Genomic DNA, 25900 nt, shown 5'->3' with positions numbered 1-25900 from the left:
GTACGTATAAGTATACGTACGTATACGTATATCTATAGGTATACGTAGATATACGTATATACGTATATATACCTATACGTAGATATACGTATACAGATATATGTATATATACATATACGTATACAGATATATGTATATATGTATATACGTATATATACATATACGTATACAGATATACGTATACAGGTATATATACATATACGTATACAGATATATGTATATATACATATACGTATATGTACGTATATGTACGTATACGTATACGTACATATACGTATATCTATACATATACGTATATATACGTATATGTATAGATATACGTATATGCACGTATACGTATAGATATACGTATATGTACGTATACGTATACAGATATATGTATATATACATACATATATGTATATATACATATACGTATACAGATATATGTATATATGTCTATACGTATATACGTATATATACATATACGTATATATAATGGACGTATTTACGTATACGTATATATACGTATATACATATACGTATTTACGTATACGTATATATACTTATACATATCTATGTATACGTATATGTCGATTTTAATAACTTAATATACTTAGATTATAATTTTATAAATAATACTTTTATAATGCATTTTTTATTTAAAAGTATTTATATAATTAAAATTAAAGTCTTCATCTGAAATATAGTCTTCATCAAAATCATAATCTGAATTAAAAGTTTGACTAATTTCTTCTGTTTGCATTATAAAAGTATTATTTATAAAATTAAAATCTAAGTATATTAAGTTATTAAAATCGTACAGGTATATATACGTATATACGTATAAATACATATACGTATACAGATATATGTATATATACGTATATGTATAGATATACGTATATGTACGTATACGTATACGTACATATACGTACATATACGTATATGTATATATACGTATATGTATAGATATACGTATATGCACGTATACGTATAGATATACGTATATGTATAGATATACGTATATGCACGTATACGTATATACGTATATGTACGTATACGTATACAGATATATGTATATATACATACATATATGTATATATACATATACGTACACAGATATATGTATATATGTCTATACGTATATACGTATATATACATATACGTATACGTGTATATATACATATACGTATATATAATATACGTATACGTACGTATATACGTATATACGTACATCTACGTATAAACGTATACGATACGTATATGTACGTATCGTATATATACGTAGATGTACGTATCGTATACGTAGATGTACGTATACGTATACGTACATCTACGTATACGTACGTATAAGTATACGTACGTATACGTATATCTATAGGTATACGTAGATATACGTATATATATACGTATACGTATACGTAGATATACGTATATACGTATATATACCTATACGTAGATATACGTATAGATACGTATACGTAGATATACGTATATACGTAAACAGATATATGTATATATACATATACGTATACAGATATATGTATATACGTATATATACATATACGTATACAGATATACGTATACAGGTATATATACGTATATACGTATATATACATATACGTATACAGATATATGTATATATACATATACGTATATGTACGTATACGTATACGTACATATACGTATATGTTTAGATATACGTATATGCACGTATACGTATATACGTATATGTACGTATACGTATACAGATAAATGTATATATACATACATATATGTATATATACATATACGTATACAGATATATATATATATTTGTCTATACGTATATACGTATATATACATATACGTATACGTGTATATATACATATACGTATATATAATATACGTATTTACGTATACGTATATATACGTATATACATATACGTATTTACGTATACGTATATATACGTATATGTATATATACTTATACATATCTATGTATACGTATATGTCGATTTTAATAACTTAATATACTTAGATTATAATTTTATAAATAATACTTTTATAATGCATTTTTTATTTAAAAGTATTTATATAACTAAAATTAAAGTATTCATCTGAAATATAGTCTTCATCAAAATCATAATCTGAATTAAAAGTTTGACTAATTTCTTCTGTTTGCATTATAAAAGTATTATTTATAAAATTAAAATCTAAGTATATTAAGTTATTAAAATCGTACAGGTATATATACGTATATACGTATATATACATATACGTATACAGATATATGTATATATACATATACGTATATACGTATATGTACGTATACGTATACGTACATATACGTATATACGTATACGTGCACGTATATATACGTATATGTATAGATATACGTATATGCACGTATACGTATATACGTATATGTACGTATACGTATACAGATATATGTATATATACATACATATACGTATATATACATATACGTATACAGATATATGTATATATGTCTATACGTATATACGTATATATACATATACGTATACGTGTATATATACATATACGTATATATAATATACGTATATATACGTATACGTACATATATACGTATATACGTATATACATATACGTATTTACATATACGTATATATACGTATATGTATATATACTTATACATATCTATGTATACGTATATGTAAATATACATATACATATCTATGTATACGTATATGTATATATACTTATACGTATACACGTACGTATACGTCATGTATACGTAGTTATACGTGTACGTATACGTATACGTACGTATACGTACGTATACGTATACGCGTATATAATACTTATACGTATATATACGATACGTACTTATACGTATATATACGTATCGTATACGTATATACGTAGATGTACGTATATGCATACCTATACGCATATACGTATACGTATACGTATTATATACGCGTATACGTATACGTATAACTACGTATACGTATACGTATATGCGTATAGGTATGCATATACGTACATCTACGTATATACGTATACGATACGTATATGTACGTATCGTATATATACGTATAAGTACGTATCGTATACGTATATACGTAGAGGTACGTATACGTATACGTACATCTTCGTATACGTACGTATACGTATTTCTATACGTATACGTAGATATACGTATATACGTAAAGATATACGTATACGTAGATATACGTATATCTACGTATAGGTATATATACGTATATACGTATACAAATATATGTATATATACATATACGTATACAGATATACGTATACATATACGTATACAAATATAAGTATATATACATATACGTATACAGATATATGTATATATGTATATACGTATATATACATATACGTATACAGGTATATATACGTATATACGTATACGTACATATACGTATACAGATATATGTATATATACATATACGTATATGTACGTGTACGTATACGTATACGTACATATACGTATATCTATACATATACGTATATGTATAGATATACGTATATGTACGTATACGTATATACGTATTTGTACTTATACGTATACAGATATATGTATATATACATATACGTATACAGATATACGTATACAGGTATATATCTGTATATATACACATACGTATACAGATATATGTATATATACATATACGTATATGTACGTATACGTGATATATGTATACGTATATATATACGTATATATTCGTATATGTATAGATATACGTATATGTACAGTACATATACGTATATCTATACATATACGAATATATACGTATATATATACGTATACATATATCACGTATACGTACATATACGTATATGTATATATACATATATCTGTATACGTATATGTATATACACGTATACAGATATATGTATATACGTATATATACATATACGTATACAGATATATGTATATATACATATACATATATGTACGTATACGTAATATATGTATACGTATATATATACGAATATATACGTATATATATACGTATTCATATATTACGTATACGTATATATACATATACGTATACAGATATATGTATATATAAATATACGTATACAGATATATGTATATACGTATATATACGTATATTCGTATACAGATATACGTATACATGTATATATACGTATATATACATATAGGTATACTGATATACGTATATATACGTATATGTATAGATATACGTATATGTACGTATACGTATACGTACATATTCGTATATATACATATACGTATACAGATATATGTATATATACATATACGTATACAGATATATGTATATATGTATATACGTATATATACGTATATATACATATACGTATACAGATATACTTATACAGGTATATATACGTATATATATACGTATATACATATACGTATATAAACCTATAGGTATAGATATACGTATATGTACGTATACGTATACGTATGTATTCGTATATAGTATACGTACGTATACGTCGTAGAGATACGTATACGTATATATACAATATATAAGTATACGTATACGTATATACGTATACGTACGTATGTATATATCGTGTATATACGTATACGTACGTACATACGTATACGTAGATACGTACGTATACGTACGTATATACGCATACGTATACGTGTACGTGTATACGTACGTAAATACGTATGCGTATATACGTACGTATCTACGTATACGTATATACGTACGTATACGTATACGTATTATATATGTGTATATATACATATATATATATATATATAAGGTCAACTACGAATGGTTAGTAAATCTCCCACAAGTTTGTTATAATATAATATGATGCAAAATCTATACAATTCCATGAGAAAAGTATGATAATTTAAGCATAGATGAATTATGTAAAAATAAAAAATGAGACCCTTTTTTATTTGATACTAAGTCAAAATAGTAAGGGAAGCGTATGATCATACTTAATTAAGCTATTGAGGCTATGAGACAACAATAAATAAATAACACAAACTAGTAATCGTTCAATGAGGCATAAAACAGCTAGGCCAAGGGCTCGCCGATATTAAATTGTATTAACACAACTTTGATTGTAAAACTTATTAAAAAAGGTTTGCTATAAAATAATTTAATTATATCGACTTAAATGGAAATAATCTGATGGGTTAATGTAGGCGTGTAAACGAACCGAAAACACAAGCAAACAATGAACATTATTAAAAATGAACACGAATTAACAAATATAAAACCATGAACTAGATAGCTAAATATTTAATTAGTTCTATTAATATGTAAATGAACATAAACAATCATAAATAAAGGGACATAAATGAACAAAAATAAACGAACATAAACGAATATAAATGAATAAACAACATAGGTTCATGTTCGTTCGTTTAATTAAAAGAACACAAATTTTTTGTTCATGTTTGTTCGCTTATTAAATAAATTAACATAAATAAACAAACATATACGAACGCCACGAACATAAATGAACGAACGAAACATGCTATCATGTTTGTTCGTTTATTTAAGATAACACAAATTTTTTGTTCATTTCTGTTTGTTTAATTAAAAGAACACAAATTTCTTGTTCAGGTTCATTCGTTTATTAAATAAATGAATATAAATGAACTTCACGTCGAAGTGTTCGGATTGGTTTGCTTCACATGCTGAAGAAACACTAAGTGACCCCGGGCAGATTACGGATAATCTGGGGGTTATATAGATGTTTCCCACGAGGATGAGGTCCAGCAAAGAAAGTTGTTCTTCAGGTGACCTGCAAAACAGACACCGTAAGCTCGTCACTGAGAAGGGGGGGTTCCTCCTTGTGACCACCCTCCGGCGTGAGAATCAGACTAGATTGCTCTGAATATAAGTGTATATTAAGAGATTGCTAGAGAAGATAATGAGATATCAGATGATGTCCTTACCATTCCAAGGTGTTGGAGTATTTATAGCCGAAGGTAGGTTTCCAAGAAGGTACAGCCGGCTGAATAGTATTCCTGTTCTACCAACAGTGGGCTACGCACAAGCCATGCTGGTTGGTGGATAGGCTGCGGCCGATAGTGACAAGGTCGGCTGTATACTGTTCCTTTACTGCCGGCTATGCACTGTTCCACCAACTGTAGGCTACGCACGTCCCATAGTAAGGGTTGGTGAGTAGGCAGCGGCTAATAGTGACAAACAGTACTAGAGGGTGCTCCTCCTCGTACTGTTGTCGGTGAGCTGTCACCCTGTGATTGGTTCATGGGCTGTTTTGGTCAGATCGTCTGTTTTGCCCATACCTTGGCAGGTATAGTACAAAAGATCTTCCAGAAGCATACGGACTGGCTCATTTGGGCGGGAGTATTCCCGCCTTGCTCATTCCTTCAGGTGACATTACTGAAGTAGCAAGAGTTAGTGCCTTGTGCGTGTAGCCTTGCTATCAGTGCGGGTAGCCTTCCCTGATGGCTTGTATCCGCAACTGCGGGAACAAGCGGGGTACTTCACCATTGGGAGGCTTTCCCTGCGGGTACAGCTGGCGTACTGCGCGTAAGGTCTTCTCTGAGCATGGTGGGTCCTGCGGAAGCAGTTGGTCGTTGCGCAGACGTCCCTCTTCAAGGTGAGTCTTGCGGGTCCAACTGGGCTCTGCTGGGACCTACCTCTTCAAGTCCCCCCAGTCCAATGTTCTTCTCTTGAATTATTAATAAGTGAGGTGAACTTTTGGACTTTAGCAAGGGGTTTTGAAAAGGGTTTTTAGTTTTAAAGTTTTCCGTGGGGATTCTTCCCGCGGTTTTACTAATGTCACGCAGAAATTCCCGACTTTTCTGCTTGATCTTTGGGTATGAAGCGGGTAGGTCTGTAACCTCATCGCAAGTCAGGAGCGTTGAGTCCCACTTGTGTGGATTCTCCATGGGGTTTTGGTAGTTTTGAACATAGTGATCAATTATGTTAAAACCACCAATTCCATCTTGGAGTTACAAACAATATAGTTCTCGACGTTCCCGCTATGCGGGGATGTTATTCCCGTTTCCGCAAGCATGGCCCAGAAGATCCTTCTTGGTTTGAATTCCCCGCGGAGCGCTAAGTATGTGAAGGGTTTTGCCTTGACACTGTACCCGCACTCGTCTTACGGTTACTTTACTTCCAAGGTATTCTTGGCGTCAATTCCCTGCGGGTGCTAAGTATGTGAAGGGTTTTGCCTTAACACTGTACTCGCACCTGTCTTACAGTTACTTGGTTGCCAAGGTAAGGGGTATTTTCCCGCTTTTGAATCTTTTTGAAATTTTGAAATTCGAAGAGTTGGTGAAAGGATAAGAACAGTCCAAACTATTGAAACGTCGTCCGACGGTTTCTTCTGACAGTGTCAGGACGTGCAGGAAGTTATGGCGACGTGACAGTATATGGTCATTCCAGGCACTTTTTCAGGCGCGTGGGAGCGAATTTTCGGGCGCGTGGCCGCGAAATTAATGGCACGCGTCCTTTCAACAGTTGTTGCCAGCTTGCTCTTTGCCACGTGTCATAGTTTCATTGCACCTGCGATTTCTCTTTCTTCCGCATTAAATTCATCGCATTGATTGCGATTAGTATATAAAGGGGGAGAGGGTCCTTTGTAATCCACACTTTCACTTTTCTCTTCATCTTCAAAACGATTTCCGGCGAATACTCACCTTTTCAGTCGAGCATTCTCTTGAAATCGTTCTCTTCTTTCATACCTGCAAGATGTCTTCTGCTCACGATCTTGAGGCTACAGCCCCGGAGGCTGGGGTGTATGCCGAGAACCCGTCATCCAAGTCCGACAAGGATGACAAGAGTACTGCTGGCGAGTGCCAGTGTGCTCTGCCTGTCGATCTATATCAGTACATCGTCAGGAAGTTCATGCTCGAGTCTTTCGAGCCTGAGTTTCCTGAACCTCACCAGACGGTGTATGATGCCCCCAGAGGCAAGATCGGGGTATATGCCGCATTCTTTGTCTATGGGAATCTTAGGTTCCCCTTGACGAAGTTTGTGTACCGTGTTCTGGAGAGGCACGGTGTACACCTGACCGAGGTACACCCGATGGCGATCGCGAAGATTCGCCACTTCGAGTGGGTGTGCCGGATTCTGGGCGTTGAGCCCTTCGTCGACCGCCTGATGACCTTCTACTCTTGGAGGTGCACCCAGGGGTGGTATACTCTGATAACCCGGATCAAGGGTTTGAAGATTTGCGCAACCGAGCGCAGTCTTCGTTCATGGAAGCGGGAGTTCTTTTATATCTCCGCTCGCGCCATCCCCCTTGCCATGAAGTTCAAGAATGGGCAAGCACTCCCCAGCCTTCACGCCTCCAACTACCAGGAGGCGGAATGGTTCTCAAAGATTTCCCGAGTCCAATCTCCGGTTTACCGCTTTGCGGAGTCCGGGATGGTGATGCTCGGGATGAGCCGGGTGTGGAAGGATGCGGAGGCGCAAAAGATCCCGATCGTCCTTGAATACGGTTTGAACTCTGTCCCTTACGGTATGCTCTGTCTTCTTTGTTTATATAGGTTTGTCTTCTAACTGTTTTTCTTTTATTTCAGAGGGGAACGACTTGCAGTCGCTCCTGCATCCGCGGGAGGCTGATAGTCCCGCTCGGATGGGTACTCGTGCTCTAGATGAGAACGAGTTGCCCATCCTTGAACAGACGGCGGATCGGTTCGTGGAGGTCTACCCGCCAGGCCACGAGATCCTGAGCGCCAGGCGGCCAGGTAAGGCGTTATTCAACCCTCGACCCCTCAATGCTGAAACCTCTGCTGGAATTCCTCTAATCTTGTGTTCTGATGAGGAATCCGCAGATGGTCCTCCGTTGGTGCGGAAGAAGAAGGCTGCCGGCGGGAAGGGGAAGGCGAAGGTGGCCTCCACTGCCGATCCGGTGCCTCGGTCTGATTCAGAGACCGAGAGCGAGGAGGTGGCGGGGAACCCTGGTGGTGATAAGACCACTGCTCCGGAGGCTGCGACGACTGTCACCTCCGGAGAGCCCAGGATGACGACGGTGAGCGGCGTAAAGAGGCCGGCTCCATCGGGTTCGTCCCCGCCTGTCCGCACTTTTAGGCTCAAGAAAACCCGTAAGTACAAACTTCCTTTATTTTTAACTTCATAGCTTTCCATCATTAATACTTATCTCCTTTGTGCAGGCGTGGATGCTACCGCATTCCAGGGTGGAGCGGGGAGGAGTACCTCCGGACCCATGACGGTAGGCTTGGTCAGCCTACCAGAGGCGACGACCCAGGCGGCTGCGCCTGCTTCAGTTGGTTCAGTTGCTCACCCCGTTGAGCCAACTGTTCCAACTGTGATGACATCACCGCCGGCTGTCAGTGCCATATTTACTGAATCTTTCACTGAGCCGGCGGTTACTTTTTCTGCGGACTCCGCAGCGGCGACCACGGTTGTGAGTTCACCTACGGTGAGTTCGCCTCCGTTGGTTTCTACTACCGCGGCGGCCTTCACCATGCCTCCTCCGTCATCGGCAACGACGGCCGATCCTTCAGGTATGCTTGGGGCTTCTCGCCAACCTCTGCCTCCTTCCCATCTGCCTGACCTCTTGGACGGATTTCCCTTGGGTTCAGGTGATGGGTTTGGCGGCTATCGGCCTGTTGTCGACCCTACAGGTGCGTAGGGTTCTTTTGGCCTCTTTTTTTTTTTTTTATATATATATATCATCTTTTCCTAACTGCTTTTTGTTTTTTGCAGTGTCGGATTCCAATGAAGTGTATGTTCCACGACGGAACATCCGCCGAGGAACAACCCTTCGCACGCCTGTGGAGTGCGTGGAGTGGGCTCATCACGCAGCTCCCAGTGGTGCGTTGGGGGAAGCCATGGCTAGCTACCAGGAGGGTAGGCTAACCAATGAGCTTCGGGTTCTCCTGGCCCGGATGCAGCCGCGCGTCGAGCTGCTTTGTCGTGAAAACGACAAGTTAAAAGCAGCTCGCATCCAAGAAGTAGCTCAGGCGCGGGCTGTCCGGGAGGAGAATAGGAGGCTTACCGCAGTGGCTGCGGAAAAGGAGAAGGCCTTCAAGGCCCTCGAGGTTGAAGTTCAGGCCCGGCTCGAGGCCCGTTCCAAGGCTGCCCAAGCTGTTAACGAACAGCTTCGGCTGGCTAAGGAAACTGCACGGAACGCAACCGAGAGGGCCACCAAGGCTGAAGCTGTTGCTGAGCCTCTACGCCTCGAGAATGAGGAACTTAAAGCCAAACTAGAGGCGCTCCAACAGGCTCATGATGCCTTGGCGATGGAAGACGCCAAGAAGCTCCAAGAGATCTTGGACCAGAGGGGCGTGCTTGACCACACTGAGCGGAAGCTAAAGGGCGTTGAAGAGGCTGCTGCAAAGGAAGTGTTGCTTGCCAACCTCAATAAAAGTAAAGCCGAATGCGCCCGTAACCAAGCTCAAGCCGCCCTCCAAGAGGCTCTGGTTGCCAAGGAATGGCTTCTTCGAGAAGCGTTGTCTCAGGTAAGCTTAACTTCATAATGTCTTTACGCTTTTCTTTGTAAATAGAAAAGGTTTTGATACTTGTATTTTTTCTTGTAGGTTGTGCATCGAGTCTTTACGGACACATCATACGACGATGCCATGAGCGCAGCCCTCAACGCTTCTCATGAGGATGGGGAAAAGGCCGGCTTCTTGCTTGGTCTAGGGTTTGTTGAGAAAGGCATCCCGCCTTCCAACTTCCCTTTGTATGATGTGGATACTGAAGCTGTTTATGACCAAGCAGTGAACCAGTATGCCGCCTTCCCGCATCCGGTGGTGGAGAAGGTGAACGAAGTCGCTGCTGCTGATGATGGGCTAGCTATCCTTAAAGCTTTCCTTGAACCGCCACGCTCTACTGATGGTGCGGGTCCAAGTGGAAGTGGTCCTGAAGTTTGATCCTGAAGATCCCTTTCCACCATTAGAGTAGATTTTTATTTTTGTATAGCTTCTTTTGTATGCGGGTATGCACCCAGCAATCTTTGTAATATTTGAATTTTGATGGAATAAAGATTGTGTTAATTCCTTGCCTTGTTTATTTTACGCATGTTTTGATTTAACTTAGCAATTTCTTTAGTACTTAGATAAGTTAACTTTTTAACGTGACAAATTATAAGTTTGTTTCGCTTCCTCTTTCATGATTGTGCGGGTATGACCGTCACTTACACTTAGTAGGATGGCTTAACTTTACTTATATCTGACCTGCGTGGAAGTTTTCCTCATCTTTTCCTTTGAAATTTTCTAAGTGTTTAGAATAAGTTAACCTTTGAACGTGGTAGATAATAGGTTGAAGTTTTGCCTCCTTGTTCGTGATTGTGCGGGTAAGACCGTCACTTGCACTTAATAGGATGGCTAAACTTTGCCTACATCTGACCTGCGTGGAGGTTTTCCTTAAACTTTTGAAATTTTTACCGTTTTGTGTTTATGCGGGTTTTGCCGCCTTCCACACGTAACGACTTACTTCTTCCCATATTTATGCGGTGAATACCGGCACATCAGTGTGGGAAGTTCATAAGTATAAAGGTAAGGCTATCAACACATTGTGAAAGTAGAATCATTTCCATTAGAAGTGGCTCTAGGCCTTTTCTTTACAAGTTTGGAATTGATCTACATGTAACATTTGCGTAATTGAGCTCCATTCCATGTTCTTGGGATGGGAGTGCCATCGAGCCTTTCGAGCCGGTACGTGCCCTTTCCCAGAACTTCTTTGATAATGTATAGCCCTTCCCAGACCGGGGCCAGTTTTCCTGGGCGTTGTTGGTTCGAAGCCTCGTTGTTACGCAGTATGTAGTCTCCTACATTGAAGTTGCAGAGTTTTACCCGCGTGTTGTAGTACTTTTGCATTTGTCGCTTGTAGTTCTCTTCACGCACTGCGGCTAAGTCTCTACGTTCCTCGGTTAGCATAAGGTCTAACCGTCTTTCCGCATCATTGTCTTCTGGCTGAATCAAGACCCTTGGTGAGGGTAAACCAATTTCGACCGGGACCATGGCTTCAGTGCCATAAGTGAGACTGAACGGGGTTTCTCCCGTACTGGCCTTTTTCAGTGTTCTGTTTGCCCAAAGGACGTGCGGAAGCTCGTCCACCCAGCCGGATCTGTGTTCCAAGAGTCTTTTCTTTATGCCTTCGACGATGCTCTTATTTGCTCTTTCTACCTCACCATTACCTTGCGGGTGCGCCACTGAGGTAAAAGTATGGGTGATTTGGAGTTCTTCCAGCCACTTTTGTAGATTCTTGTCAGCAAAGTTGGTGCCGTTATCGCTCACCAAATTCTGGGGAATGCCGGTGATCATCGCTACACCCTCAGCTGTTGGCCATCCCATCATGCCGTGGACTGAAGATACCACGGCATTGAATCTTGCCATCCCGTCTCTTCCGAAGAGAATGTCGTATGTGTGGTGTGGCTTCCTCATCACGACAAAATCCACGTCTTCTGTGCGTGAGTGATTCCCGTCCGTAAGAGTGACGGGGAAAGATAGGATACCCAGGGGGGTGTTTGTGCTGCCGTCGAACCCTTCCATCGAGGCGTAGATCGTTTCCAGGCGTTCCTTGTCTTCGTCATCTAGCTTGTCGAAGAACTGCCTGTACATCACCGTTGACGAGGCGCCGTTGTCAGCAAGAGTGCGAGAACTGCCTGTACATCACCGTTGCTGGGTCCTCCTGGCACTCGCGGGAAGCGCACCTCAGCTTCCTTCCACGCGCATGGTTCTGTCGCTCGCCTTTTTCTTCCTCTGATGTTGCCATGAACCATGTTGATGCTGATGTCAACGGGCTTTCGTCCGTTGCCTCTGTACCGGTTATCATTCCTTCCTCCCTTCTTGATTGATGCCACAAGGTGTGCAAGTCTTCCATCCTTGACGAATGTTTCAACAATATCCTTCAAGGATGTACACTCCTCCGTACTATGACCTTTTGTCCCGTGGAAGTCACAGGATTTGCTTTGATCCGCATTAGGTCGCTGCCGGATCATTGGAGCTTTTGGCCATGGTAGTTTTTCGGTGGCAAATATCTCCGTGACGCTTTTGGTGAGTGGCGTCCACCGGTGTTTTCGGCTTGAAGGGTGTGTGTTATCTCTTCCGCCAACAAGAGGGTGAGAGCTGGATGAGGTGTCAAAGTTTACCCTTGACTGCCAAATACCTAGCTTCCTCTTTTTGTTCTGCCGGGCGATCCGAACATTGTTTTCTCTAGTCCTTTGCGTGTAGAGGTGTGTACTCTGGGGAAGATCCCTTCCCAGTTGCTTCTCCGTCTCGGCAAAGCGCTTGGCCGCCGTCATGATGGCATCCCATGTGGATGGCATGCCGTCCTTACCCGTCAATGTGCGGATAAGCTCTGGGTATTCGGCGCCCTGGATGAAAGCTGCGCGAACAAGATCTTCACTTATGTTGCCCAGACTCAGCTTTTTGGAGTTGAAGCGAGTGATGAAGTCTAGTAAAGATTCATCCTCCTCTCTAACGCAGTTGAGGATCGTCCACTGTTCTTCAGTATATTTCCTCTGTTGGCTGAAGTGTTGGCTGAACTTGTTCTGAAAGTCCGCTCAATCATAGATGTGGTGGACCGGTAAACGATTGAACCATGCCCTGGCCGCTCAAACCAGAGTCATCTGGAACATATAACACCACGTGGGTTCCGTCCAGTTACTGACGGTTGCCCCCGCAATGAATCTGTTCAAGTGGTCGTCTGGGTCGAATAGACCATCATAAGTGCCGATGTTGGACATTTGTTTGGCACTTCTCGGGGCGATTGCTTCCGCAATGTCCCTTGCAAACTTGGACTTTCCTGCATTTGCAGCCGTTGGTCTAAAGGTTTTGGAGAAGTCACGTGGGTTTCTCCCCGCGTTCGTTGGTTTAAAGGTTTCTCCAAAATTCCTTGTCGGTTGGAAGTCCGTTTCCTTACGCTTCCCTTTTGCCTTATGGCGAGGGTTTGCGTCGGTATCGGATTCTTCCCGCTCATCGTCCGAGTACTCGCACTCACTGTTCATGTTGAGATGTTGGCGAGTACTGCCGAATTCGTCAGCCTGTTGAAGTGAACGCAAGCGTTCATCCAACTCAGCTTGGAACTCTTTCTGACGTGCTTCGGCCCACGCCTTAACTTGATCGAGTGTTTGGCGAGGGACCCTCGTCCGTTTCTCCAACTGGGCATCAGTGAACCCCAGTGAAATATTGTTTACTGCACTTGTCCCGGCTTGGGTAACCGGGGTAGTGTTCGTAAAATTTGTATAACCGCCGGTGTTCCCCCCAGCTGCTGGGGTTGTGGTTACCGGGGTTTCTTGGTCACTTACCGGCTTTGGGACCGGAGTAACGTTAACCATTTCTTCAGAAATTTTGAAAAGACTAAGAATTAGTTCTAGCTTTTATGCACGGATGTCGCCAATGAAGAAACACTAAGTGACCCCGGGCAGATTACGGATAATCTGGGGGTTATATAGATGTTTCCCACGAGGATGAGGTCCAGCAAAGAAAGTTGTTCTTCAGGTGACCTGCAAAACAGACACCATAAGCTCGTCACTGAGAAGGGGGGGTTCCTCCTTGTGACCACCCTCCGGCGTGAGAATCAGACTAGATTGCTCTGAATATAAGTGTATATTAAGAGATTGCTAGAGAAGATAACGAGATATCAGATGATGTCCTTACCATTCCAAGGTGTTGGAGTATTTATAGCCGAAAGTAGGTTTCCAAGAAGGTACAGCCGGCTGAATAGTATTCCTGTTCTACCAACAGTGGGCTACGCACAAGCCATGCTGGTTGGTGGATAGGCTGCAGCCGATAGTGACAAGGTCGGCTGTATACTGTTCCTTTACTGCCGGCTATGCACTGTTCCACCAACTGTAGGCTACGCACGTCCCATAGTAAGGGTTGGTGAGTAGGCAGCGGCTAATAGTGACAAACAGTACTAGAGGGTGCTCCTCCTCGTACTGTTGTCGGTGAGCTGTCACCCTGTGATTGGTTCATGGGCTGTTTTGGTCAGATCGTCTGTTTTGCCCATACCTTGGCAGGTATAGTACAAAAGATCTTCCAGAAGCATACGGACTGGCTCATTTGGGCAGGAGTATTCCCGCCTTGCTCATTCCTTCAGGTGACATTACTGAAGTAGCAAGAGTTAGTGCCTTGTGCGTGTAGCCTTGCTATCAGTGCGGGTAGCCTTCCCTGATGGCTTGTATCCGCAACTGCGGGAACAAGCGGGGTACTTCACCGTTGGGAGGCTTTCCCTGCGGGTACAGCTGGCGTACTGCGCGTAAGGTCTTCTCTGAGCATGGTGGGTCCTGCGGAAGCAGTTGGTCGTTGCGCAGACGTCCCTCTTCAAGGTGAGTCTTGCGGGTCCAACTGGGCTCTGCTGGGACCTACACATGCCTAGGTCAATGGTCGTCAATAATCCTAACCCCCGTTAAAAAAAAAAAAAACATAACCGACAAAAATAGGCAATGCACATGGGGAAAGGCATGGAAATCAAACGAGTGGATGACAAAATTGTAGTAGATGGAGAAAGGGCAATTAGGTCTTTTCAAGACTCAATATTATCCGGTCCACGGCATCATCATCCTATAACACGTTAGATACAAACCCTAAGTCTCATCATCTACTTGACAAGACAACTGATTCCGATCACCAGAAGATAACAGTATGACGGTGTTGTTGGACGATATAGTCCGAGCGGTGGAGGCATGGCTGAGGATCCTTAAAGAACCGGAGCCGTACGTGGATCCGAATCTCGACCCGGTTCTTATCGTGCCCGGGATTGCCGGTTCGATACTGAACGCCAGAGATGCTGAAAGTGGGAAAGAAGAGCGAGTCTGGGTGAGGATTTGGGAAGCTGATCGTGAGTTTCGTGCCAAACTTTGGTGCAAGTTCGATCCTCAAACTGGTAATTCTTTGATTTTTGAAATTAGGGTTTTTGGGGATTGTTATGTTACTTTACTCATTTGCAGGTAAAACTGAGTCTTTGGATTCCAACATCAGCATCGTTGTTCCTCAAGACAGAGATGGCCTCTATGCAATTGATTGCTTGGATCCCGATATGGTATATTCTCACTCCGGAAAATAATTGCCTTTGTTTCTCCTTATTTCCCATTGCATTTTGTAAATTGTAATAGCTTTTTACATAAACTGTTGTGAATATTCTGTTATGGCAGCTTGTTGGGCGTGATAGTGTATGCTATTTTCATGACATGATCAAGGAAATGACTGGCTGGGGTTACCAAGAAGGGAAGACCTTATTTGGATTCGGATACGATTTCCGACAAAGCAACAGGTAGCAACTTGATAAATCTTTTGGCATCTGAATTAAATTCTTATCAACTTGATCGTATTCTGTTTAAACATTTCAGACTCAAAGAAACGTTGGATCGTTTTGCTGCAAAGTTGGATGCGATTCACACTGCATCAGGTGGTAAAAAGATAACCATAATAACACACTCAATGGGTGGACTTCTTACCAAATGCTTTATGAGCCTGCGCACTGATGTATGCTACTTTCTTTCTTCTTAAAACGTGTTTTAAGTTTTATTCATGTTATTTTCTCATTTTATGTAAAATACTCTCTTCGCAGATTTTTGAGAAATATGTTAAAAGTTGGATAGCAATTGCTGCACCATTCCAGGGTGCGCCTGGATATGTAACGTCTACATTAATGAACGGGATGTCATTTGTGGAGGGTTGGGAAGCATACTTTTTTGTATCCAAGTGGAGTATGCACCAGCTGGTATGTGATTTATAATATATAATCTCTAAATAGTCATATGTTTGTTTCATTAACATATGGTCATGCCTTGACAGTTGATTGAATGTCCATCCATTTATGAACTGATGGCATGCTTGGACCATGAATGGGAACATGCTCCTTTGTTACAAATATGGAAGGAGATTCAGGATGGTAATGGTAACTCTACTGCTATGTTGGAAACATTCACTCCAATTGAAGCGGTTTCAATATTCACTCAGGCTCTTTCAATGAATGAGGTATGTTTATTATTTTCATTTTTATTTTATTATTTTGTGGGTTGCGTACAAATTACTTATTATGTGTCATACATGTACAGCTAAGCTATGGAGGAGTGGATATCCCTTTACCATTTAACACAGAAGTATTACATTGGGCTAATAAAACACGAGAGGTCTTGTCTTCAGCTAAACTTCCATCGAACGTTAAGTTCTATAACGTTTATGGCACTGGTGTCGATACTCCGCAGAGTGTTTGGTATAGCTTTCTTCTCCTTTTTAATAAAAAGTTAAAATAGTTAGGGTAAATTTCAATATTAGTCCCTGTGGTTTGCCCCAAATTGCCAGCTACATATATATTTTTTAGTTTTTGTTCTGAGGCGCCATGTTGTTTGCATTTTGTTGCCACTTGAATTCAGCTGGCAAACCCGACCTTTCTTTTGTTAGGGTTATTTTAGTCTTTTTAATTCTTGTACCTCAGTTAAAAAGGCTAAAAGTACCTCTCATTTAACAGAAAAAATAGACGGAGTTTAGTCCACTGGATTAAGTGGCAACAAAATGCAAACCACAGAGTGCCTAGTGAAACAAAATAATAAAATTAAATTAAATTAAAAAAAAATTTATGTAACTGGTCGTTTTGGTCAAATCACAGAGTAAATTTGAATTTACTCAAAAACAAAATTGGTTTATATCTGCTATTTTGATGGCTGAGATTTAATCTCGCGGATCAGTTGATAACACCATATGTTGTGCAGTTATGGAAGTGCTGACTCGCCCATCTTGGACCTGCAGGAATTACCATTGGTAGAGGTAAAAATATTTAATTTTACTTATTTGAACTCATTATATCATTTACATTAACAGTATGACTTAAATCACTTTCTTTGGCTATGCATTAATTATTGGTTGTTCATTTACAGGCAACTTATATTAATGTTGATGGTGATGGGACAGTACCAGCCGAATCAGCCAAGGTATGTTTACCATTTCAAAGTCAAAACAGGCGGTTGACCATGATGCGGGTCTCATTAAAAGTTCTGATTTTTCTAAACCTTATTGAAACAGGCTGATGGGCTGGAAGCAGAAGCTAGGGTTGGTATCCCGGGTGATCATCGTGGGATAATATGTGACAAGCACCTGTTTAGGATAGTCAAGCACTGGCTCAAGGCGGATCATGATCCATTTTACAACCCTGTAAATGATTATGTGATTCTGCCAACATTATTTGAGATTGAGAGGCACCAGGACAGCAAGGGTAAAGAAGTAATTTCATTGAAAGAAGAGTGGGAAGTTGTTGCAGATGATGAGATAGAAGCTATGGTTGGGTCGGTTTCCGCTGCTTGTGTAGGTGATGATTTGTGTTCTTCTGAAGAGGCTCATGCTACTTTTGTTGTTCACCCACAGAGCAATGGTAAACAACATATTGAACTTAATGCTATGAGTGTTACCGCTGGTGTTTGAATTGATTAGTCTATCATTCTGTTATCCATGTACATGCGTGCGTGTGTATGTATATATAATGTATTCAAGTGAATAAATTCAAAAAAAAATTGATAATGGAAAAAATGGTGAACTTAAATCTGTATCGTGTAACATTTGTTGAGTTTGCTATGTATAGTCTTTTGGCTTACGCAAGTCAAATGCTGAATTATAATCAAGAGCGGTGTTATCATCATCAACAACTTTACTACATCGTCGTGATTTCATGTTTCTGTTGTCTTAACAATGACGGATATAGAAATTCTTGTGGGGTTAAATTTACCAAGTGCAAGAATTAGTTAACTTACCAACAAGCAGCAAACCTGCGAACTATTGTTGGGGGCAGTGAGCAGTGTTTACAGCAAGCTAAGGGCTGGGAATTGCCGGCTGTGGTGGGCACTTGGTTTTAAAAGGCGTAAAAGCGCACCACCAATCAAAACCAGTTTAATTGCATATATACGCCATCAAAAACCAAAATTGTATATACTACTACCATCCTGAATTTCCTTCCATGTTTGTAACAGAGGAGCATGTTCCCATTCATGGTGCAAACATGCCATCAATTTATATGTTTATGGCACATTGATCCGATATACATTTCTAGAATATGATTCAAGTATAATAAATAAGATCAAAAATATAGTTTCTGACTATTGTATTTACTATTCTAATTTACTAGCCTTGTTCTTTGCATTTTTGACAACCCACTTTAACTAAAATACTACGTCGTTATTTTCAATACAGTATTATAAAACGACAAGTATTTGTTCAATGTTTGGTCCTACGCTTCGTTGATATTTTACCTAAACGTGCAAAATTCATATTAAAATTCTGATCATTGATATATCTTCTTGTTTATATCACAATGCATGTCATGAACAAGTATTATAAGTTGAATAACTATAGATGTAAAATAATAACTTTAAAGTGATTACTTGTTAAGTCCATATAAAGCTCTAATGCCTTGAATATCATCTGTATTCAAACCTTTTACAATTCCAGGAGGGATGCTAGTCCACATTGCAGAATTTTGATCTTGGCTATGTCCTAAACCGAGTAGATGTCCTATTTCATGAACTGCCACAGATTCTAAGTCAAAGGCACCGGGAACTGCCTCGGGTCCAGCAGACCAGTTCCAATTTGCGTTGTAATGAAGTATTCCAACAGTTGGTGCAGCAGCATGCGCCAAAACATTCGTAAAGTCGCCATCTCCGTGGTTCCCATTTTTAAAAGAAATCGTTAAATCAGCACTGGTCTCATCATAAACTCTTGAAAATGTGAAGTAACCGGAAACAGAAGCCCATTCGTTAAAGGCGCGCACAACTGGAGGTACAAATGCATTTGGAAAATTCAAGCCAAAAGCGTAGGTGAGGTGGTTTTTATCCCATCTAGGACTACCCGGGAAGAATTGACAACGAGACGCAAAAGTTAACAACTTTTCTTCGTGTTTGTGACTACTTTTCATATCTGGTTGTCCACAACGAGGCATGACCATTTGTGAAATGGTGGGCCCGTCTAGTGTACCCGAAGCATTAAGATGGTAAAAGTTTTGATAGCTTTTGAGGGCGGCCTCAAGCTCTTGATCAAATTCATCAAGTCCCGTGTTGACGTTGTTAGGGGCATGTTGGTGATTTAGGTAACCGAAACGAGCTAGATATAGTTTGAGGTTATGGAGGCCGGGCAGCTTGGTACCCTTGTGACAACCTTGAAGGGTTTTGATTGTGTCAGCATTAAACATAGCGTTGCTAAAAGAGAACAAGATAAACAAAAGGGGTAAAAAAGTAATGAGGGAGAATGCCATTGGTACGTGATTTTTGTTTTTGGCTTTGGTTAAAACTTTCAAGTTATTGGGTCAATTTATAGTGCTAAGTAATGCTTGAATTACATTTTACTTGGAAAGACTATGATTTGCACACTAAATTTTCTCAATTAATTAAATTTTATTAACGTAATCCATATAGTTAGCATTTTTCTATTATAAGACCATTTGACTGTTGACAATTTGACATGAGATCGGTCAACCTTGTTTTTTTTTTCTTTTTGGAACGACCAACTAGGTAACGCCGGGTACTCCATACACGGCTCCCATTGGCTAAAGGTAGCCCGAGCCGGCCACGAGTCCGGACGGACGGAGCCCCTAGCGGTCCACCTATTGAGGGATTCCTCGGAAAAACCCGACCCCCACGCCCGTCAAACGGCATGACAGCGAGGAGCCGGTAAAACCGGGTGAGATCAAGACTCGAACCCTGGCAAGCCAGGGTCATCCCTCATATAGTCATATCTCCCATTGAGCCACATCCAACCTCTCACTAGTAAATTGGTGAGAGTGAGGTTTGAACCCCTTACCTCTCACTAGTAAAACGAGTGCTCTACCACATCCAACTTATTCGGTCAACCTTGTTTAAATTTTTCAAAAAAAATGTGGCATTGTTTTTATTATTACTTTGTGATTTATGTTTTTGGTTTATAAATTGATTTTACATCCATGTTCTTCATTTTGATAGATGATTAGTTTTATTTATGTTCACGTGGTTGGTAGGGCCGACCCAAAGGATGGTCGAGGATGTTGATGGACGTAGACCTATTTTTCAAAAGACCAAAAATTATTAAAAAAAAAAGAATAATTTGTATTTGATATATAATATTGTTTTAAAACATAGGTCAATAAAATGACCATTTGGTTTAATAGAAAGAGTGCTAGTGTATTGTATAGAATTAAAAGTTATGTTTTCAATTCCCATTGTTATTTGTTTATTATTATTATTAATTTTTGTTATTGATTTTTTAGGGTCATCTATGAGAGTACCAAAAAAAAGTAGTGTATCTGAGACATGAAAAACAGAAGGCCTAAAATACAAACTCAAAAATTCTAACATAATTTAGACAATGTTATAACAATAAAACAAAAACAAAAGTTTTTTTAGCAAAATGATCTAACTAAAAATCTTAAACGAATCGTGATGCTCTTCTAGCATTTTTGGAAGCAAAGCCCTCGACTAACTCTTTGTAATCTATAGTATCTAGAACATCGCTCTCAATAGCAATAATCGCTAAGCCATTAAGTCTTTCTTAGGACATTAATGATCGTAAATAGGTCTTCCAACAACTTCAACTTTGAAAAACTTCGTTCTGCTGATGCCTTTGAAATAAAGAAGACTTAGACGAATTTGTTCCACGGTTTAGTGTTTTAATGCCTTTAAAATAAAAATATACATTTTCTTTATAATTGCCCATTTAGATATTTTGTCGTAAAATATATAAGTGAGTTCATTTTAAGTTATTATAATAAGTTGGGTTATAATAATTGTTAGTCACGTTATCAAGTCGGGCTCGTTTCAAAAAGAATCCTAAACGGGTTAAAACAAGTTTAAGCAAGTGAATCATTTTTAGTCGGACCCGAACTCACTTTTTATGCTGGGTTCGTTTCCGACTTGATAAAAATATTAATTTCCAGATTATGTGAAGAAATAATTTATGTTAGACGTTTAAGTAGTAAAAAATAACTAAACCGAAACCAATAAGTGCATAAAGAGTCAGGTTCGTTTTTAATGAACAACCACTTATGGCAAGTTGTTTTCAACAAAGTATTTTATTCTAAACAAACCGAACACGTTAGAAGACAATATATAACATACCCGGAGGAAGAACAAGAAGAAAAGAGAAAAAGTCTTGAACTTCACAATTTGATTTTTGAAAGTCAAACTTGATAATAATGCAAAATTAGCTTGGAGAACACAAAAATTTTGGTGGATTGAGGTGTGATAAAGTTGTATGTAGAGAAATGAAGGTCTATTTATAGTTGAACCGTAGGTCCCTGGAATGGATCGATACAGATGATATCACAAACTCAAAGGGTGCGGAATCCCCTAATTGTTTGACTACGAGTATTAGTAATGAGATGAACAATAGAACAATCAATAAGCAAACTTTACTTGTATTGAATAATAACTCAGTATCAATCAATACACGATAAAGCTCTTCACAAGTTCTTACAGCTGGAATGAATAACTTAAACCCTATGTTGAAGATGTGTTTATTTACTACACATCTTCGCCATTTACAAGACTAGCAAGTTAACACAACTTCACTTAAAACAAAAATTCGCTAATATCCAAACCGTTAAACATATAAACATAATACCAAAACATATCATTTATTTTAGACATGACTAACAATAAACCTATGAAGTACTGACACACTAAAATGCATCAGAAGACTCCCCCTTGGCAGTAGCTTCATTTGTTTCTTGTTTCTCTTCTTCAGTCTGCAAACGAACACCATTTTCACGCAAACAATCCCGCATGCACTCCATGTTTTAGACAAACTGAAACAACTCTCTGATACTTCTTCCCCTCTTATTTCCATGTAGGGATATAAAAAATCTTGATATCGTTGAGTACCTACAAGTCAGATTTTGACAGATGTACCAAGTGCATTGGATCATACACTTTTAACAACTCTTGCTCGTCCTCATCTTCCATTACTGCTTCAGCCATCTCACTACCAACACGCTAAAGATTAATATTCTTCAACACATCTTGAGGCATCGGCTTCATCGGTATCTTCTTCCAGCATCGAACGGGTTTGTATTTTACCATCAACAAACTTTCCCTTCCGAGGCTTGAACATAGTAAACTTCTTCTCTTTCACCATTTCATTCCAAATTATCCCCTGGACCCAATCTGCAAAGTTATCTTTACCCCTGTTTATCAACTCCATCTTTGCCAAATCCTTTACCTCACACTCGGGTAAAGTGTTGAAAGACTTCAAGAATCTTGGAAACTATTGAATTCCATCATATCTATTCAACACAAATAGTTTCAACTTCTCATCATACAACCAACAAATAATTACCTTCTTTGATTCATTAAACCCCTTAATGTTATAAGATTTCTTAAAGTGGGAGGTTGCATTTCCCATATGAATTATAACTTTCTTCATCAACAAGTTTATAAAACTTGTTCATATCTGTTAATACTCGGTTTTACATCTCGGTCTTTGTATAATGTATTATTTTATTAGAAGATAATGTATAGTGGCATTTTGATAATCATATATCGTGAATGTGACTCATTCATTAATATGTAAGTCACATTCGTTATTAGTTTATAACGAATGTGACCATTTGCTAATTGTAACCCTCATTTGTTTTTCACTTATAACTAATGAGAGGACGAATGAAGTCTTTCTTTAGTTGGTAATGTATTAGTAACGAATGAGTGCTCATTCGTTAGGCATGTCTAATGAATGAACCACATCTTCTATATATATCCCTTGTAATGTATTCATTATCTATAGAAGTGATTGATTATTGAAACCACGCTGTTACTCTACCAAAATCATTTCAGATCTAACGTAATCAAGCTTACGAATCAATTAGTCATATCACCTAACTAGATCCATTGTAATTGATTGATCAATATGAACATTAAAGTCTCACAAGTGTTATCAGAGCTTGTGTTCAGTTTGATTAAGTGATTCAAGTATAATTGTATTCAATTGAACGATTAATTGGTGATTAATTGTTCATAATTGTATCGGTCTGAGTCCTGTTGTTTACGGACTTTAAAGTTGAACAATTAAGGTTCAGTTTGTGGATAATTGATGTTGTTTCTTTATCTAGGATTGATCACTGACATATAATTATCATCTAGGTAGTTTTAATTGGAAGTTCATTAAGTTAATTGTAATTTGAGGTTTTGGCGGGAGTGTGTTGTAATTTTGATTAAGGTTTAATTGGAATGGATTGTGGTCTGGATTGAGGTTTTGTTTGGTTATGAACGAGTTCGAAAAAAGCATACGAGTGGTTTAAGTGTGGTTAGAGGTTAACCGGTTGAGATTTGAGCAGTGTTGGTTTGAATTGGTTTGAATAGTGTCTAGAAATTGGCTTTGGAGGTTTGAAAGTTTGAAGCCCTATTCGTTAGTTTCTTGGCCATTCGTTATTCTTCTAACTACTATTAAGCAGTTGTAACTGCTCATTGCCAGCTTGTCATTCACAATAACCTCTTATTCGTTATTAAAATGTTTACATTTGTTAACGATCCTTATTCGTTTGTTTGCTGATTCGTTACATTCTCATTCGTTCATCTTCACATTCGTTCTTTACCTCATTCGCTAAAACAGTTCTCACATTCGTTAAAACAATTCCTTATTCATGGTAACAGTAAATTTCATTCGTTTGAGTCATTCGTTACTTTTTGTTTGATTCATTTGTGTCTTAAAGTATCCTCATTCGTTCAAATACTCAGTCTTTTTGGTTTTCTCATTCATTAAAATCTTTAAACTTTTATCATTGACATAATCAACCCTTCAACTTTCTAAATCTGTCATCTTTCATCAGTCAACTATTGTAATGGCGAACTATTATGCACTTGCTTCTCAAAATGTGATGATGCATCAAATGCTCCTTTAGAAAATGAGATTGGGCCGCACAACAAATGCCCGAAGCTGTTAAGGTTGAGTGATTTTTCCATATTGGAACCTAGGTTTAGAGCTCACTTGGGTTCTATTCATCCTGAGTGTGTTCGAAATTTGGATGATGTCTATCAAGCTCCAACTGTTGGTAATGATACTACTAGGTATACTGAAAAGGAATTTAGTTTACATAACATTGATGATAAGAAAGCTCTTGAAACTAAGACGAAGGCATATTCAACTCTCACCATGGCATTACCTGAGAAACATCTTTTATCAATTCAGCCATATGCGTGCTACATTGTTTGCTCAAATAGAGGCAAGAACTTTGGGAAATACTCTTTAAAAGCAAGAAAACAATGCTGAAGTTTCAATTTAGAAACTACACACTGCTGAAAAATGAGACTGTTGAAGAAATGCTGAATCGGTTTTGTCACTTGATTGCCGAAATGTCTAGTTTGAATATGGAGCCAAGTGAGGTTGACAATATTGGTACCTTGAAGAATGCTTTACCGCCATCATATTCTACTTTCTTATTTCAAAATGAATCTCTCTCTGCTGCAGATTTTATCAACAAGCTTGAAGAAAGAGAATATGATATGAAAAAGTCAAAAATATTCAAAGGACAATCAAGATCCTACATTGTATTGTGAATCGCTTCCTGCAAGCAGCAGTTTTGTTCAAATTACTGCATTCGATACTCAAGCTGACTCTATAAATCCTCAAGGTTGCAATTCCAGTCCAAATGTGTGTTTCATGGCTTTTGGGTCAGGTGGTTCATTCATCTGCTGGTGGCAAGTACTCCAAGTTCACATCCACCGAATGTCAACATGAAGGAGGCAGAACAATGGTTTGCCTTTATGCATGCCTTCATGACATCATATGAACAACTGTGGGTAGCAAGATTGCTACTAGTGAGCTTACTAATGAGGACTACGACTAGATCAATCTAGATGATCTAGAACTAATGGAATTAAAATGGAATATGGCCATGATCGTGAGGAAAGTCAAGCGGTACATGCAGCGAATAGGGAAAGATATGCCGACCTTGAACAAAAGGGTCGAATTTGATAAATTAAAGGTGGAAATGTTACAACTGTAACATTCGTTACTTTTCAAACCCTAAAAACCCGACCCATTTCTAATTTTCGAATTTTTGTT

General features: G+C 38.9%; 2 protein-coding genes across 2 annotated transcripts; one reads left to right on the top strand and one right to left on the bottom strand.

The window, feature by feature from the left end:
* The first annotated feature begins 15532 nt into the window (after positions 1-15532).
* On the top strand, positions 15533-18359 carry LOC143542740 (lecithin-cholesterol acyltransferase-like 4). Its single transcript, XM_077035266.1, has 10 exons — positions 15533-15773; positions 15838-15929; positions 16042-16160; positions 16237-16372; positions 16458-16610; positions 16685-16867; positions 16948-17105; positions 17602-17656; positions 17767-17820; positions 17912-18359. The coding sequence occupies exons 1-10, from the start codon at positions 15533-15535 to the stop codon at positions 18305-18307; spliced, it is 1587 nt and encodes a 528-aa protein (XP_076891381.1). The 3' UTR covers positions 18308-18359.
* An 897-nt stretch (positions 18360-19256) lies between these two features.
* Positions 19257-20126, bottom strand: LOC143542739 (metalloendoproteinase 2-MMP-like). The gene has a single exon (XM_077035264.1). The coding sequence runs from the start codon at positions 20124-20126 to the stop codon at positions 19257-19259; it is 870 nt and encodes a 289-aa protein (XP_076891379.1).
* Between the last annotated feature and the right edge of the window lie 5774 nt (positions 20127-25900).

Source organism: Bidens hawaiensis, unplaced genomic scaffold (assembly GCF_021521415.1).
Source record: "Bidens hawaiensis isolate Kalapana, Puna unplaced genomic scaffold, B.hawaiensis_p1.1 tig00012955_1, whole genome shotgun sequence".
Taxonomy (NCBI): domain Eukaryota; kingdom Viridiplantae; phylum Streptophyta; class Magnoliopsida; order Asterales; family Asteraceae; genus Bidens; species Bidens hawaiensis.
The sequence above is the reverse complement of the archived record's forward strand: the minus strand, read 5'-3'. Positions and strand labels throughout refer to the sequence as shown.